This window comes from Phragmites australis, chromosome 24 (assembly GCF_958298935.1).
Source record: "Phragmites australis chromosome 24, lpPhrAust1.1, whole genome shotgun sequence".
In the NCBI taxonomy this organism is placed as follows: domain Eukaryota; kingdom Viridiplantae; phylum Streptophyta; class Magnoliopsida; order Poales; family Poaceae; genus Phragmites; species Phragmites australis.
The window spans coordinates 12,958,012-12,972,190 of NC_084944.1; the positions used below are offsets into that span (position 1 = coordinate 12,958,012).

General features: G+C 43.3%; 1 protein-coding gene across 1 annotated transcript; it reads left to right on the top strand.

Moving 5' to 3' along the window:
* The first annotated feature begins 9,247 nt into the window (after positions 1-9,247).
* LOC133906945 (formin-like protein 4) lies at positions 9,248-13,912 on the top strand. Its single transcript, XM_062348912.1, has 4 exons — positions 9,248-10,553; positions 10,642-10,844; positions 11,758-11,999; positions 12,859-13,912. Exons 1-4 carry the CDS (start codon positions 9,322-9,324, stop codon positions 13,672-13,674), a joined length of 2,493 nt encoding a protein of 830 aa, XP_062204896.1. The 5' UTR covers positions 9,248-9,321; the 3' UTR covers positions 13,675-13,912.
* The last annotated feature ends 267 nt before the right edge of the window (positions 13,913-14,179 follow it).

The window sequence follows — 14,179 nt, forward strand, 5'->3', positions numbered from 1 at the left end:
ATTCTCAAATAAAAATCATTTTAATAATTACTAACAAAGTCACCAAAACACATCTTTGATTATTAATTTTGTAAAACAATATGCTATTAAAACCTAGCATGCATATCCGTGATTACAAATATATTTGGAGATAAGATCATAGATATCGCTTCAGCAAGACCGATCTAAAAATCCATGAAGCTACCGAGAGCGAAATTCTCAAAATGTTGCCACACACATCGTAAAACATCTGTATGAAAAGACAACTGATCATACCACTCCATGACTTCTGCACCCACCTGCAACGTACACCAACTAGAATAATTTGCACCAATGGGCACATAGCTAGCCATTGTTCCTGTGAGCTCGGAGATAGAGAGATTATCTCTACTTCTTTCCCACCGACTAAGTGACCAGTACTCATCAACGTAACCTGCATACTTTTTTAAGTATAAATCGGACACATATACACACCTACGCATGCACCGAATGAACGTAACACGCATGATTAGTGTCGCATGCCACACCGAAACGACGAGAAATGATCGAGCAAGCTAGTAGCGCGAATGATCAGTGTTGGATCCTATCCAAACAGCACTGATTAACTAGAGCATTCGCAACGGCATCCGGGTTTGCGCCAATTAGTGTAGCCGGCGTGGCAGTGGGGGCCGTGGGCCCTTGCCAATGGAGACAAATCGATGGGGCTCCACATGCATGCATCCGTCAAGCGCCCAAGCTGATCATTCCTCTCCATGCTAATGCGCGCCCTTATTGCGAGTAGAAAATAATTGAAATAGAGATTGAACTCGAGAACGAGATTCTTTATGTTTTTATTGTATTGAATCATGTATTTATATAAGATGAAAAGATATGTTCATATTCTTTTGGAAGCCTTCTCTTTAGAACTGACATTTCCTCCCAAGGGACATGAGTAACCACCAAAATAGTTATCGGTGTTGATCATTGGTTCTACACACTCCCTCTTGATCAATTCTATCATTTATATAGATTATGTGAAAAACTCCTCCTAATGCAGGGAATCGTCCTCATCGAAGATACAATCAACGTATCAGGATGTGAATCTTGTTAGGGACTTGAGATATTTCATGATTGACGGAGAATTATACCCTACAGATCCTCAATTTCCTGTGAGGACCTGTAACAGCCCAAATAGCTTAAACATGTCATTAAGTATCATGTTTAATTGTTTTGAGAAATTATTAATTTCAATTTCAATTAAACATAAATTATAAAAATCGATGTTAATTGGTGTATTGTTAAGTAACTCATAATATTGCTATGAAACATAAGGTTGGAAACAATTTTAGAAATTACTCCATGTTAAATGAGGAATATTAGTGATTTTTCCCAAATTTTTGGGGATGGTTTTGAAGTCATAAAAATTACTAAAATGTAGAAAAGGTTGCATGTTTGGAGGATTTTAGTTTGAAATTGGCTTAGGCATTATGGGTCAAACAAATTAAAATGGGTTGCACATGAATTGTAGTTTCATGAAAAATTTGTCCCATAATTTTTGTCGGTTGGCTACTATTCATCACCCATCTCTCGCGCTCTCTCTGTGCTCTTTGCCGCTGCCCGCTGACTTTGTGGACTTTGAAGGCCGGCCAATCCATCATGCCGTCGAGTCACGCCCGGGCACCTTCCAGAGAGAGCGCCCACGCCCTTATCTCCCCTCCCCTCGCTGCTCTCTCCCTCTCCCTTGCTCTCTCTCTACTCCTTCTCACTCGGCCCGCTGTCCATCAGAGCAGAGTAGCTAAGCAGCAGCCACCGGCCATTTTCCACCATGCAACCTGCGAGTTCCACCTAGCCCGAGCCACAGGGAGCATGAAGGAAGGTCGTGGAGCCTCCCCCGAGTCTTTCTCACGCAAGCCCCATCCTTTCCCCGGCTGAAATCAACGCCGCACCGCCGTCTTCCTCAAATACAGCGCCCTTTCCACCACCTCACCGTCGAGCTGCCGTATCCTTGCTTCTCCGCCAAATCAAAGCACTAGGTGAGCTTCACCTCGCACATATCTACCTTTTCACGCACGTTCATTTTGTTTTAGCCCGTCACCCACGCGGTAGTCTGCGATGGCCAAGCCGTCGCCGCCTCCCTGTGCACGCCGCCGGCCGAGCCGCCGTCGGGCCCCTCAGCCAAGAGGCGGGCTGTTGTGTTTTCCAGCCCACGTTGATGCTGTTGGAGCCTTCAGTCGGGACGTTTTCGCCTTCATTTGGCCGCCGACGCGTGGAATCGAGCTGCCAGCATGCTGTCACCTCTGTGCGCCGCTGCTGATGCCCTCCGGTCATCGCCGCCAGCTACCCGTGCCCCAGCAGGGTCCACGTGCGCCTGCTGATGCCATTGGTGCCCTCGGCTAGCTGTTTCCACCGCCGCTCGCCCCTGGCAATGCCGGGCTGTGCCGCCGGCACTATGTCGCCCCGCCCTCGTCGATTTTGACCCGGGTCAAAGCAGTCGGGCCCACTGTCAGTGACCATGGCTAGCTCGACCTAGGTGCAAAACAGTTTTCGGGCCTTTTAATCCAGATATTCCGAAAAATGCGAAATGGATTTAGTGTATAACTAATAATTCGGCTAAAAGTTGTAAAATGCATAGAAAATATAATATTGCTCCAAAATAGTGAAACTAATTTTGTTGGATTCGTATGATCATAATCTACATGATAAAAATACCAGGAGCTATGAAATGTGTATTTAAATTACATGGGTTAATAAAATGGGTTTGAGCTCCATTAATCCATAATCAATTATTGGTAGCTCCAAAATTGATGAAATCAATTTTGTAAATCTTATTGATTGATTCCTTGCTTATTAAAAATAATCACCCTCATGTTAAGGATAAATTCATTGTCTATTTAGGACTAATCTTGGGTTTAAGCTCAATAAATCCAAAGAAGTATTAAATGTTTAATAATGAATCCAAATCAAGAAATATTTGATGCTTTAAACTCTTGTCATGAGGCATTGCATCTCCACTGTCATCATACACTATGGAGCATCCGTCTTTGTACATCATTCATGCTCATCATTGCATACGTTCTTCATTAGTGAATGAAGGTCCAGAGCGTGATGTGAGTGTGATCGAGGGTGGCACCGAGGCACACCACTTCCGTGAGTTTTGTTCAAGAAGTGTCGGGCAAACCCCAGAGCAGAAAGGGAAGCATCTAAGCATACCGTACCCTTTATTCAAATTAAATGGAATCTAAAATTGATAAATTATGCTTTACGTATGTTTGCATGTATTGAGTCCAGTGTCAGGTTGATATGGGTAGAACCTATGTTGATGCATTATCTCTGCCTTGACTTATTGATAAATCCTTATCCTTGTAGCCTTGATGATATAATTGGTGTCTAGCTTCAAGGTTTATTCGAAATGGTTAGCAATGCTTAGGTCCTCAGTAGAAGTCGAGCGACGGTACTGCCGTTGTTCGCGAGCCTAAGGCTTAATCACTATTCACATATACAAAGATAAGGTTGAGATGGATGGTTGAGATGTGAGATTGAGGCGAGATGTGGGTAGTGTTAGGGTTATCTTCTTCCCAGGAGGAGTCATCTGGGTAGTTTGGGAGAGGAGCCCGGGTGCTATATATCGCTTGCATCGTTTAAGGCCGTCCGTCGGTGCAGTTGGTTCTAGCACTTTCCGTACTCACCACATGCTGGTCTAATGGTAAGGTAAGCCTATTATAATATGCCGTACCGATACTTACCTTGTGGCTCTATGACACGTAAGAGACAAAGAAAAAGAGAAGCAAGGTGGAGAGGAGCCGGAGGTGTCCAGGACACGCTCGCGGTAACCCCGGTGCCATAGGGGCATTGCAAGTGGGTGGTTCCGGGTATGAGAAAGGTTGACTCGAGTACCCCCTTGTGTATACTTTCGCGAGTAGCATAAGCCGCATGGTCCTCAAGTCGTGTGGGTAAAGTTGTACCCCTGCAGGGTATAAGAACAATTCGAATTGCCGCACTCTTGGTCATGAGCATGCTATTGTTTCATTTGTATCGGTCATAGAGTTTATGAATGTAGGATAATGTTATGTTATGATGGAATTGGTTGGTAGTTTGTTGATAAGATACTATGGTTACTATACATACATGTTCAAGTTGTGGTTTATAGGGCAGAAAGGTAGTTATTTTTGGAGTTAAGTATAGATGCTCACACATATGTGTCTAGGTTGCTTACCGCATATGTTTTAATTAACCTTGTAGCCTACTCTTGCTAACAGCTCAATGCATAATCCTTGGAGTCGAGCTACGTATATGTGCTCTATATGGATTAAGTCTTGCGAGTACCTTCGTACTCATACCTGCGCTTTCAGGTTCTGCTGGTGAGGGTGATGCGGTGTTTGGCTACTTCGTGCCCACCGATGCAGGTGGTGGGCAAGAGTAGTGCATCCTACTCTAGTGAGGCATAGCTTTTGGGGTGGAGCCTTAAGGCATATGACTCCACTCTCCTTTTATTGTGGTTAAGATTTTAATCTTCCGCTGCGTAGTTTCTCTTTGTGTAAACTGTTGCAAATGGTTGCATGCTTAAGAACTTGTAATATAACTTTAATTACTCGTTCTTTCTTAAGATATGTTGTGATATACATGTTGGAAAGGCATGTGTTTCGATTTTGGACACAAAACACACACCGAGACTACCGAGATGGTATTCTAGTTAATCATTGAGATTGTATTTATGAATAATGATCCTCCTGATGATTAATTAGAATACTGTTTGGACGGTTCCTCACATGACCTATTTACGTACATTGCGATGGTGATAAAGGTACGTATAGAGCGCAACCGAATTCTCACGGATGGAAAATACTTGGTTTATTTTCACGTACTAACTGCAGTGGGAAGCCGTATGATATGTAGTTGGTCTTATTTGAATTAGGTATTCGGTGTGTAAGACAGTATGACCCCAACAATAGATCGGTAAATTGCAATTCTGAAATTACGGTCGCGCAATTAATTTAATTCTCTTGATAAGAGATTCAGCTAGACCATTTTAATTAAACATATAAGTTACTTAATGCTGTAAATTAATGTCTAATATCATACACTAATAATTGAAGATTGTGAAGTGAATTCAACGGTATTATTCATTCCAGTGGATTTTATCCTGTGTTTAGAATAATTTGCTCTTAATTTGATAATTTAACCAATAAATTTGACAATCTTATAGATAAGAACACATATAGGAGCATCTTATAGATGCACCTATGAGTAAATTAACCAATAACTAATTTAATAATTTAACAAATAAATTTGGCAAGATCATTCAAATACCCTTATTAGATCCAATTAATTTTTGTTTATTATTATGTTTCCACTTTTCTATGAATTTCTTTTAGTGCATTTTGTGACTACCAAATTTGTTTGTATTCTGAATATTTAAATACGTGAATGTTTGGGTGATTTTGATGATTCTTCATTAGAAACTCGTCATGTTTTTCTGCCTTGAGTGAAGTGTAGATCAATTCAGAATACTTTGTATACTTCTTGGTGCAGTACTGCTATTACAATACCCTGTTAACCAAAAGAAAAGTGGATAAAGTCTTTGAGATGAGTTGATCACATAAAGCAATTTAGAGCAGATTTTATTAACAACATAGTTATAATCTACCATGAACTTAAAGTCCTGAAAATGAATGAGTGATGTCCAAATAGCATGTAGATCTTTTTCCATCATATATTTATTTTGGGGATATGGATGGATGTGATGCCTTGAAAAATATAATGCATCACATTTGAGTTGTGCAGATACCTCTGAGGCTTTAGGTTGAGGTTCATTTATTGTTGCAATGAGACATCGGGGTGATAAACTGATTTTTAAATCCATAACCCAAGTTAGATAGTTGTTCCCATCTAACGTGAATTCATTAAACTCTTTGTTGGAAATATGAGTCATGTACTACATGGAATGACCATATATTCAATTAATTTACTATGATAGTAAATTAAATAGCATGAAAACATTGTAATTTTATAAAAAAAAAATTAAAATCAAGATCATTCTTGAATATAGATGTAGTCTTATATAAAGAATATGAAACAAAGTTATTGCTAATGTTTTGGACTTTATTCCTGAGAAAATAGGTGATTTGATAATCACCGTAAAAAATATAGACTATGTGCTATAAATTTTTGTTATACACGTTGAAGGTAATCACCATGTTAATATGCACCATGATGTAGATCTTACAATAGTGGGCGATAAACTCGTAGTTATGAGCATGAACTCTGTCATGTAAGGACAGGCGACACTATAGTCACAACCAATGCTATAGTTTTCATTGTCTTGTGTTTTACCAATGTTATTGAAGATATCTATTAAAAATAGTTTGCAAGGGTTTTTGCTATTTATTTATGCAAAATATAAATTAAAAAATGCCAAGAGTGACATTATATGTAGATCTTCTATATAGGACATGTGATAAATTCGATGCTAATGTCTTGGACTCCACTTCTGAGAAGTGAGTGACCTATAGTCACTGTCGAAGACATAATCTCTGTACTATTAAATATTGGGTAAACATTGTGAAGGTAATGATCATGTCGTTATACAATGATGTAGATTAAAGATGTCCAACTGGGCCAGGACAAATAGGCCAGCATGAGGCACGACCATTTTGGCCCGACCTAGGCATGGCATGGCACGACGGCCTAGGCCGTGCCTAGGCTGGAGTTGTGGCACGGCATAACCTGTTGAAGTTTTTCTATTTTTGTAAGATTTTATATTATTTATTTAGATCTAATACATATTGAGATTGTAGCGCAACGGTAGTGTGTTTGTCTCTCAAGTAGTAGATTGTGTGTTCGATTCCCACAACCGCTACTATTGGGCCTATCGTACCGTGGGCTAGCACAGCACAACCCGATCTTAAGTGGGTTGTGCCTGGGCTGGAGCCGTGACACGTGGTCCAGCATGGCAAGGCCTGTTTGGCTAACAGACCTAACCGAGTCGTGCCTAACCGGGCTGTGGCATGCCGGGCGGCCTATTTGGCCAGCTCTGGTGTAGATCTTGCAGCCGATGTCATAGACTCTACTACCATGTGTCTTTGCCAATGTAATAGAAGGTAATCACCAATATGATTTTTGCATGATTTTCTACTAATTATTTAAGCGTAAGGCTTAAATAAATGCTGAATGCATAAAATGTTTACTCCAATAAATAATTTGCAACGAAAATAATTGCAAGGATTATGAAAAATATGTAATAAACTACACTATTTTATATTGCAAAACATTAGTATTACAAAGGTAATAAACAATTAATAGTTGTCATATCTTACACAATGCAATTCATGAAGACCTAAGAGTCTCAAATGCAAGTTTACATGTGGAAAACATAAACAATATAATATATTAAAAACATGTGGGCTTAAATATAAAAATCACAAGATTGTAATCTTGTAATTTGGACTGGTTTGTAATTTACACAAAGTTGAGGAAGTTTGTGTAAAATGGCCATATGATTGCTTCAGGCAGCCTAATGGGCTTGAGGCTCATGCGGTCTTCATTAAAAGGCTGAATGGCCATAGACCCATGTGTCCTATTCTGTCCAAACATGGAGCCTGGTATTTAATGTCGTGGGGGGTGTTAGGGTTTCCCTTCTTCTTTCCGTACTATCTGCCTCTGTGGTGATCGTTGGAGACCATCGTCGCAACCATGAAGGAGACGACGGCCTTTCCCTCGGATCTGATAGATCCACTGCTGAGGGTGAAGAGGGAGGAGGAGACTATCAGTGTTGAGGCCATGACGTTGCCGTTGTCATCCAAGAGGGATGCCGTCATTCGGGCTACATTGTGGGCGCACCAGCTCGTGATTCGCATTGCACTTGAGGGTGCCGCTGTCACGCCTTCATGTGCGCCTTGAAGAGGTGCCACGCCATGACATGTATTGTGTGCGTCGTGCGCACCATGGGCGTTGTGGGCGCCGTGCAAGCTATGGCGTGCACCATAGAATAAGCTAATACAGGTGTTGTTGTTATGCACGCGGTGACATGCAACATGGAGGTGTTGTCAATTGTCGCGGTGAGAGTGACGATCATGGCCAAGACGAAGGTCATGGTAGGCACGACGGTGATGCAGGAGACATCGTGATCAGGGAATAAGATGAAGGACAGCATCCTCCATCGTCATAGGAGAGGTAAGAACATCGTGGATCATGGATGAAGCCGCCATTGTTGCTTACCACGTGAATTCAAGGTCGCCGAGCCTCTGTTCTTCTGTGTCGTGACCGATAACATATTACGAGTAGAAAGTAATTAAGATAGAGATTGAACTCGAGAATAATATACTTTATACTTTATTGTATTGAATCATGTATTTACACAAGATGAGCAAACATGCTCATATCTCTTTGAAAGACATCACTTTTGAACGGATAGATATCCCTACCGAACAAATATCGCCTCTTATAGGGGTTCGTAACACCCCTGTCTCTAATCACCAGATCCCTGGTGAGTTGTGACAGTCTTTTCTCTTAGGCTCCTAGCTATTGCCACTAGCTGATAGTATGGAGTATTTTATACATTCGGTACCGACAAGAGCGACTCGTGGTATTATTGAAAAGAATTGGTTACGATGCCTTGCAGAATTCATGGAAGGATTCGTACTTCTGTAAGGTTTAATCCAATTTGGAATATCCAGAAATTATGTGGGAAGTATAAATCCAAGTATTATGTTTTTGGTGAAATACGTATCCTCCAATTTGGATTATATGCTTCAATACGTAAGCCAAGTATTATATAGAAATTTGAGATAGGGGAACCACAAGTTAGCTAGGCTAGTCCACTATGATCCAAGTCTATTGTTCCCTCTTTATCTTCAGTAAAATTCTAAGGATAATTCTTTTCAATAATACCGCAAGTTTTAACATTTACCGCACCCTTCCACTAAGAAATCGTATCCTCTGACTTTGCTTAGTCAGAGGATAAACAGTGCCGTAACATTGGATTTTTTGAACCGTTAGATCTAGAATGGATGCACCAGATTAACTACTACAATGACTCTGTAAACAGTAAAATAATATCAGGATACTGTTTATCCAGATTTATTTTACTGTATATTTTGATGATTTTATAAAGCAATATTAGAGGATGTGCGTCCCTCCACTAAATGAGCTGAAATTTGACTAGAGTCTCAGGTAAATAAATGCCACGTGTGAGAGACGTTGCCGTCCATGGGACCCAGGAAATGGCGGCTTCCTTCCTCTGCCCTCACTCCTTCCTTATTCCTTCCCTCCTTTCTCTGTTTCCACTCCCACTCTCACTCACTCCATGACTCCATTGCGATCCCTTCACTCTCTCTAGAAATTCCTGGTCTCTATCTCCTCCAACCAATGCCTCTACTCACGCTCATCTCGGTTATCCTCCTCCTCCCTGTTACCGCCGGCGACGTCCGGCGGGCGCTGCACGAGCCGCTCTTCCCCATCGAATGGACCCCGCCGCCGTCAACGACGGCGCCACCGGCCCCGGGCTTCGCCGCAGACCCCTCCACGCCGGTCCCACCCGATGACGGCGGTTCCACGCTGCTGCCCCCGCCGCCGGCCCCCACCACCGTCTCCGCGGACGCCTCCTCCTCCCGCACCGGCCCAGCGCCGCGCCTCCACGGCGGAGGCGGCGGGGGGACGCCCAAGGCCGCCATCGTCGTCGCGTCCGCCGCAGCGGCGGCCGTCCTCGCGCTGCTCGCCTTCGCTGCCGCATTCCTCCTCACCGGCCGCCTCGCGCGCCACCCCGCACATTCGCACAAGCCCCCGGCCGCCGCAACGCACTCTGGTCCTGCCGTCGTCGCGGTGCACGCCGACGCAGTTGGTCCCTCTGCGGCGGGCTCCTCGTCGGGCGCCACCCAGTATCGGAAGGTACGCACCGAGCGCGCGCGGCGGGGCATGTGCCGTGACGTCGACACAGTCCCGAGCCCCGAGCTCCGGCCGCTCCCGCCGCTGCGGCGCGCGGGGTCGTCCGACGAGGACGCGGCGTACTACACACCGGGCCAGCGCTCGGCGGGTTCCGGCGGCGGCGAGGGCGCCGGGGCATGGAGCGAGGCGAGCGCGTCCAGCCCGCACACCACTACGCCCTCCCGCCGCAGCCTCCCCAGCCTTACCAGCGACTTCTTCCCCCCAACGCCGGCAGCCGCCACCGTGGTACCCCCTCCGCCCGCCCCTCCAGCGCCACGCTCCCGCCGGACGCTGCCGCGCACCCGCTTCTCTGCCGGCTCCGCCTCGGACATGATCAAACAAATGGTCGCGCCACCCTCGAACCCACCACCCCCACAGCCTCCTCCACCACCAGCAGCGCCAGGATTCCACAGCGCGATCCCAAAACCACCGCCGCCACCTGAGCCGTCCGCTGGGCCATTGTCGGGACGTCGGCTGCTGAAGCCGGCGCAAACTGAGGAGCCCAGTGGCGCCGCACCCAGAGCGCAAACTGAGAACACTACTGGCATTTCAATGCGGATGCAAGATGATGCCAGTGATGAAGCGCGGCCGAAGCTGAAGCCGCTGCACTGGGACAAGGTCCGGGCTTGCTCTGACCGTGACATGGTCTGGGACCGGCTCAAGTCCAACTCATTCCAGTTAAGATAGATTTTCAAAAAGGATGCAGAAATTATTGATTATCTGTTACTTTCGAAGTTATTTGATGCTGACATGAGTTTCATGCAGACTAGATGAGGACATGATCGAGGTGCTTTTCATGAACAAGGCAGCAAAGGCGCCTCCTAGTAGGGACACCCCGAAGAAAGCTGGTGTGCCGCAGTGCAGACAAGAGGAGAAGGTCCTCGATCCCAAGAAGGCGCAGAACATTGCCATCCTTCTGCGTGCGCTGAATGTCACGCTGGAGGAGGTCTCCGATGCACTGCTAGATGGTGAGCAACTCTTTGGTTATCTCTGTAATTGATAATTATGATGAAGTAATGTCTAAGTAAGCAATTGGTAGTTCCTCGATTCTGCTATGACCTCAACTGATATTTAATAGCTTGACTGACCTTTATATACTAGGTTGTTGATTGGTTATCTTTTGATTATGATACGGACATTTCTTGGATTGAAGGATATTTCATAGATGATTACTTTCAAGTTTATAGGGGTGTGTGTTTAATTAGCTTTCATGAGAACTCTTTCAGTTGGAAGATAACAACGACAGCCATACAAAGTAGGCAGCACTAAAAAGTTTTATTCTTGTGAGGTCATAACAAAATAATTCACTGAAATCTTTGACTGTGCAAAAAAGTAATTTACCAACCATTTCTGATAAGAAAGCTGCGAACATCCTGATGCGACTTCTCACATCCATGTAACATTTGATTAAACTGCAACGCTTAATAGGAGATGGTTAAAAACTGGTACTTGGAGGTTCTTTGTTATAATATGAGATAGACTTAAAAGTCAAAAGGTATGCTCACTTGTTAGATTTGTGCTACAGACAGCTCACTTCATAACAAGCATCATTTACAATTCCATATTATATAACCAACAGTACAAAGATTTTCGATTTCGGACATCACACTGCTGTAGTTTTTTACTTATATTTTTCTAGACTAAACATATTTGGCAACTTAACTTTCTTATAATGTTATACCCAATTAGTGTTGAACTAAATATGGGGTTCTTCTGATTCAAATTTAGGTAAGAACGCAATAAGTACTTCTCAGCAATACTTAGTTGAATGAATATTAAGGCCAATTGTGCATGTCTGTTCTATCAGCTACATTATAGTATTACAAGCTACTCTATCTAATTCCACTTACCACATGTTCTTTCTACTGTCATTTTAAATAGGCAATGCTGAATGTTTGGGAGCTGACCTTTTGGAAACCTTAGTAAAGATGGCTCCTACGAAGGAGGAAGAACTGAAACTTCGAAACTTCACTGGGGACTTATCAAAGCTTGGTTCGGCAGAGCGTTTTCTTAAAGCGCTGCTTGATATACCTTTTTCCTTCAAAAGAGTTGATGCTATGCTATACAGAGCAAATTTTGAGAGTGAAATAAATTACCTCAGAAAATCTTTTGAAACATTAGAGGTATGGCATTTCATGAGAATAGTTATTTCTATCATGAGTATCTTCATTTTAACTTGCATGTTGTCATTTACTATCTTCTGCCTGGAACTAATTTGGGATACTTCTGATTCAAATATGATACTGCACAACTGCAAAAGTGTATAACACGGTTACTGCTTTGCAAGTAACATGTATAGCACAGCAACTGCTTTGCAATTATCACCCGTTGAGCTTAAATATCTACATAAACGGGGGTAGTTTTAACAATATTAATGCTGCACCTTTGTCGCGAGTTTTGGAAAATACAACAGATTTTGCATTTTAGAGATAATACATAGAGCATAGTCAAAATGCTAGCACCATTTTACTCCCCACATCTTCTTGTCGGTGACTGTTGTTAGTATGCTAGCTAGTTGTTTGCAGCGTTGCAAACTTGCAAACATCCATCCGCTTGTATATGGCTACTTACTCGCTAGTGCCTGACGCCCTGACCACATGCCTAGCTGCTCAGTTCTTCCTTAGCTGCTTATTACCTTCACCTTGCAGCGTATCAGCCACTAGTATACAGGTATTGTCACTTGCGTGCAATCCACTGTGGCATCCATGCAACAGCATCTGGTATAATGGTATGTTTTAATAATCCACAGAGATATAAGCCTGCCAATGCCTCTTTACCAAAAATGTCATTTCCTGATGTTTACTGATAGATCCGAGCACCACTGAACTATAATAGAATCAATTTTCAGAACTACACAATTTGGGAATAGGACATTCGAGTTTTTGCTCGTAACTTTGGAATATTGCATTTCAGCAGTATATGAACTCTTGAGTCATCCGACAGTATGTGTGAGTAGCTGACTTTCTTGACTTGGTTTCTCAGGCAGCTTGTGATGACCTAAAAGGTAGTAGATTGTTCCTGAAGCTACTTGAAGCTGTCCTGAGAACTGGAAACCGAATGAATGTTGGCACAAACCGGGGCCAGGCAACAGCCTTCAAGCTAGACACCCTCCTAAAACTTGCAGATGTCAAAGGCACCGATGGTAGAACCACCCTGCTACACTTTGTTGTTCAAGAAATTGTCCGATCTGAAGATGCGAAATCAGAGAAAGCTGAAGAAAATCAGGTCAGAAATATCGTCAAATATGAACAGTTCCGTAAGCAAGGCCTGAAAATTGTGTCTGGGCTGAGCAACGAGCTAGGGAACGTCAAGAAAGCAGCAAGCATGGACTTCGACGTGCTGCACGGATATGTATCGAAGCTTGAAGCTGGTCTTGGGAAGATCAAGTCGGTCATCCAGCTCGAGAAGCAGTGCACTCAGGTCCAGAAGTTCTTTGTAACGATGCATGATTTTCTGAAGGAAGCTGAGCTGGAAATTGAACATGTCAGGTGCGAGGAGAAGAGGGCTCTGGGAAGAGTGAAAGGGATCACCGAGTACTTCCACGGTGATGCTGCGAAGGAGGAAGCACACCCTCTGAGGATATTCATGGTGGTGAGGGATTTCCTCTCCATGTTGGACCACGTCTGCAGGGAAATCAGCCAGCAGGACAGGAAGGTTGTTGGATCTACAAGGTCCTTCCGTATGTCAACGACTGCAATGCCGGTCCTGAATACGCGCAGCCAGCATGGAAGAGAGAGCAACTCCGACGATGATAGTTCGTCATGGCAGGAATTGGAGATCAGGGAGGAAGCATACTGAATTTTTTAAACGAACAGGACCACAAGAATCCTATAGATGAATACTATTACCAATTACCATAGAAAATCAAGCACATATGTAAGTTTTGATAAGTACGAAGATAGGTCAAATCATGTTGTATAATTATCGATGGTTCGGATTCTTTTTTGTACAAAATAAATAAATCATGAGTATTATTGTTGTTCCGTGGTCCTAGTTTTGCACCATTGGGACGGAAAGCAAGATTAGTTTTCAGTCAGATTCAAGTGAACAACCAGAAAATAGAAATTTCTGATATTGCATCATTGTAAGATCGTTAAGTTTTGGGTAGATGTTTCGAATTTCCACTGGAGATGAACTGATAGAATTTCACTTCGATCTATTTTATTGACAGAATTTGTCACCTTTTTTTCTGAAATGGACCGAATTGTCCCTACTTTAGCTACGTTCACCTTGTGAATGCTTTACAGGAAAAAGAGAAAGAACGGCGACAAAGGGAAGAAAGGTATCAACCTGTGATCTATGC

Excerpts from the sequence above, each read along its gene's own strand:
- LOC133906945 (XM_062348912.1), top strand. The coding sequence starts at position 9,322 with ATGCCTCTACTCACGCTCATCTCGGTTATCCTCCTCCTCCCTGTTACC. Across the intron at positions 10,554-10,641 it reads CTCAAGTCCAACTCATTCCA|ACTAGATGAGGACATGATCG; the intron begins GTTAAGATAGAT and ends AGTTTCATGCAG. Across the intron at positions 12,000-12,858 it reads AATCTTTTGAAACATTAGAG|GCAGCTTGTGATGACCTAAA; the intron begins GTATGGCATTTC and ends TTGGTTTCTCAG.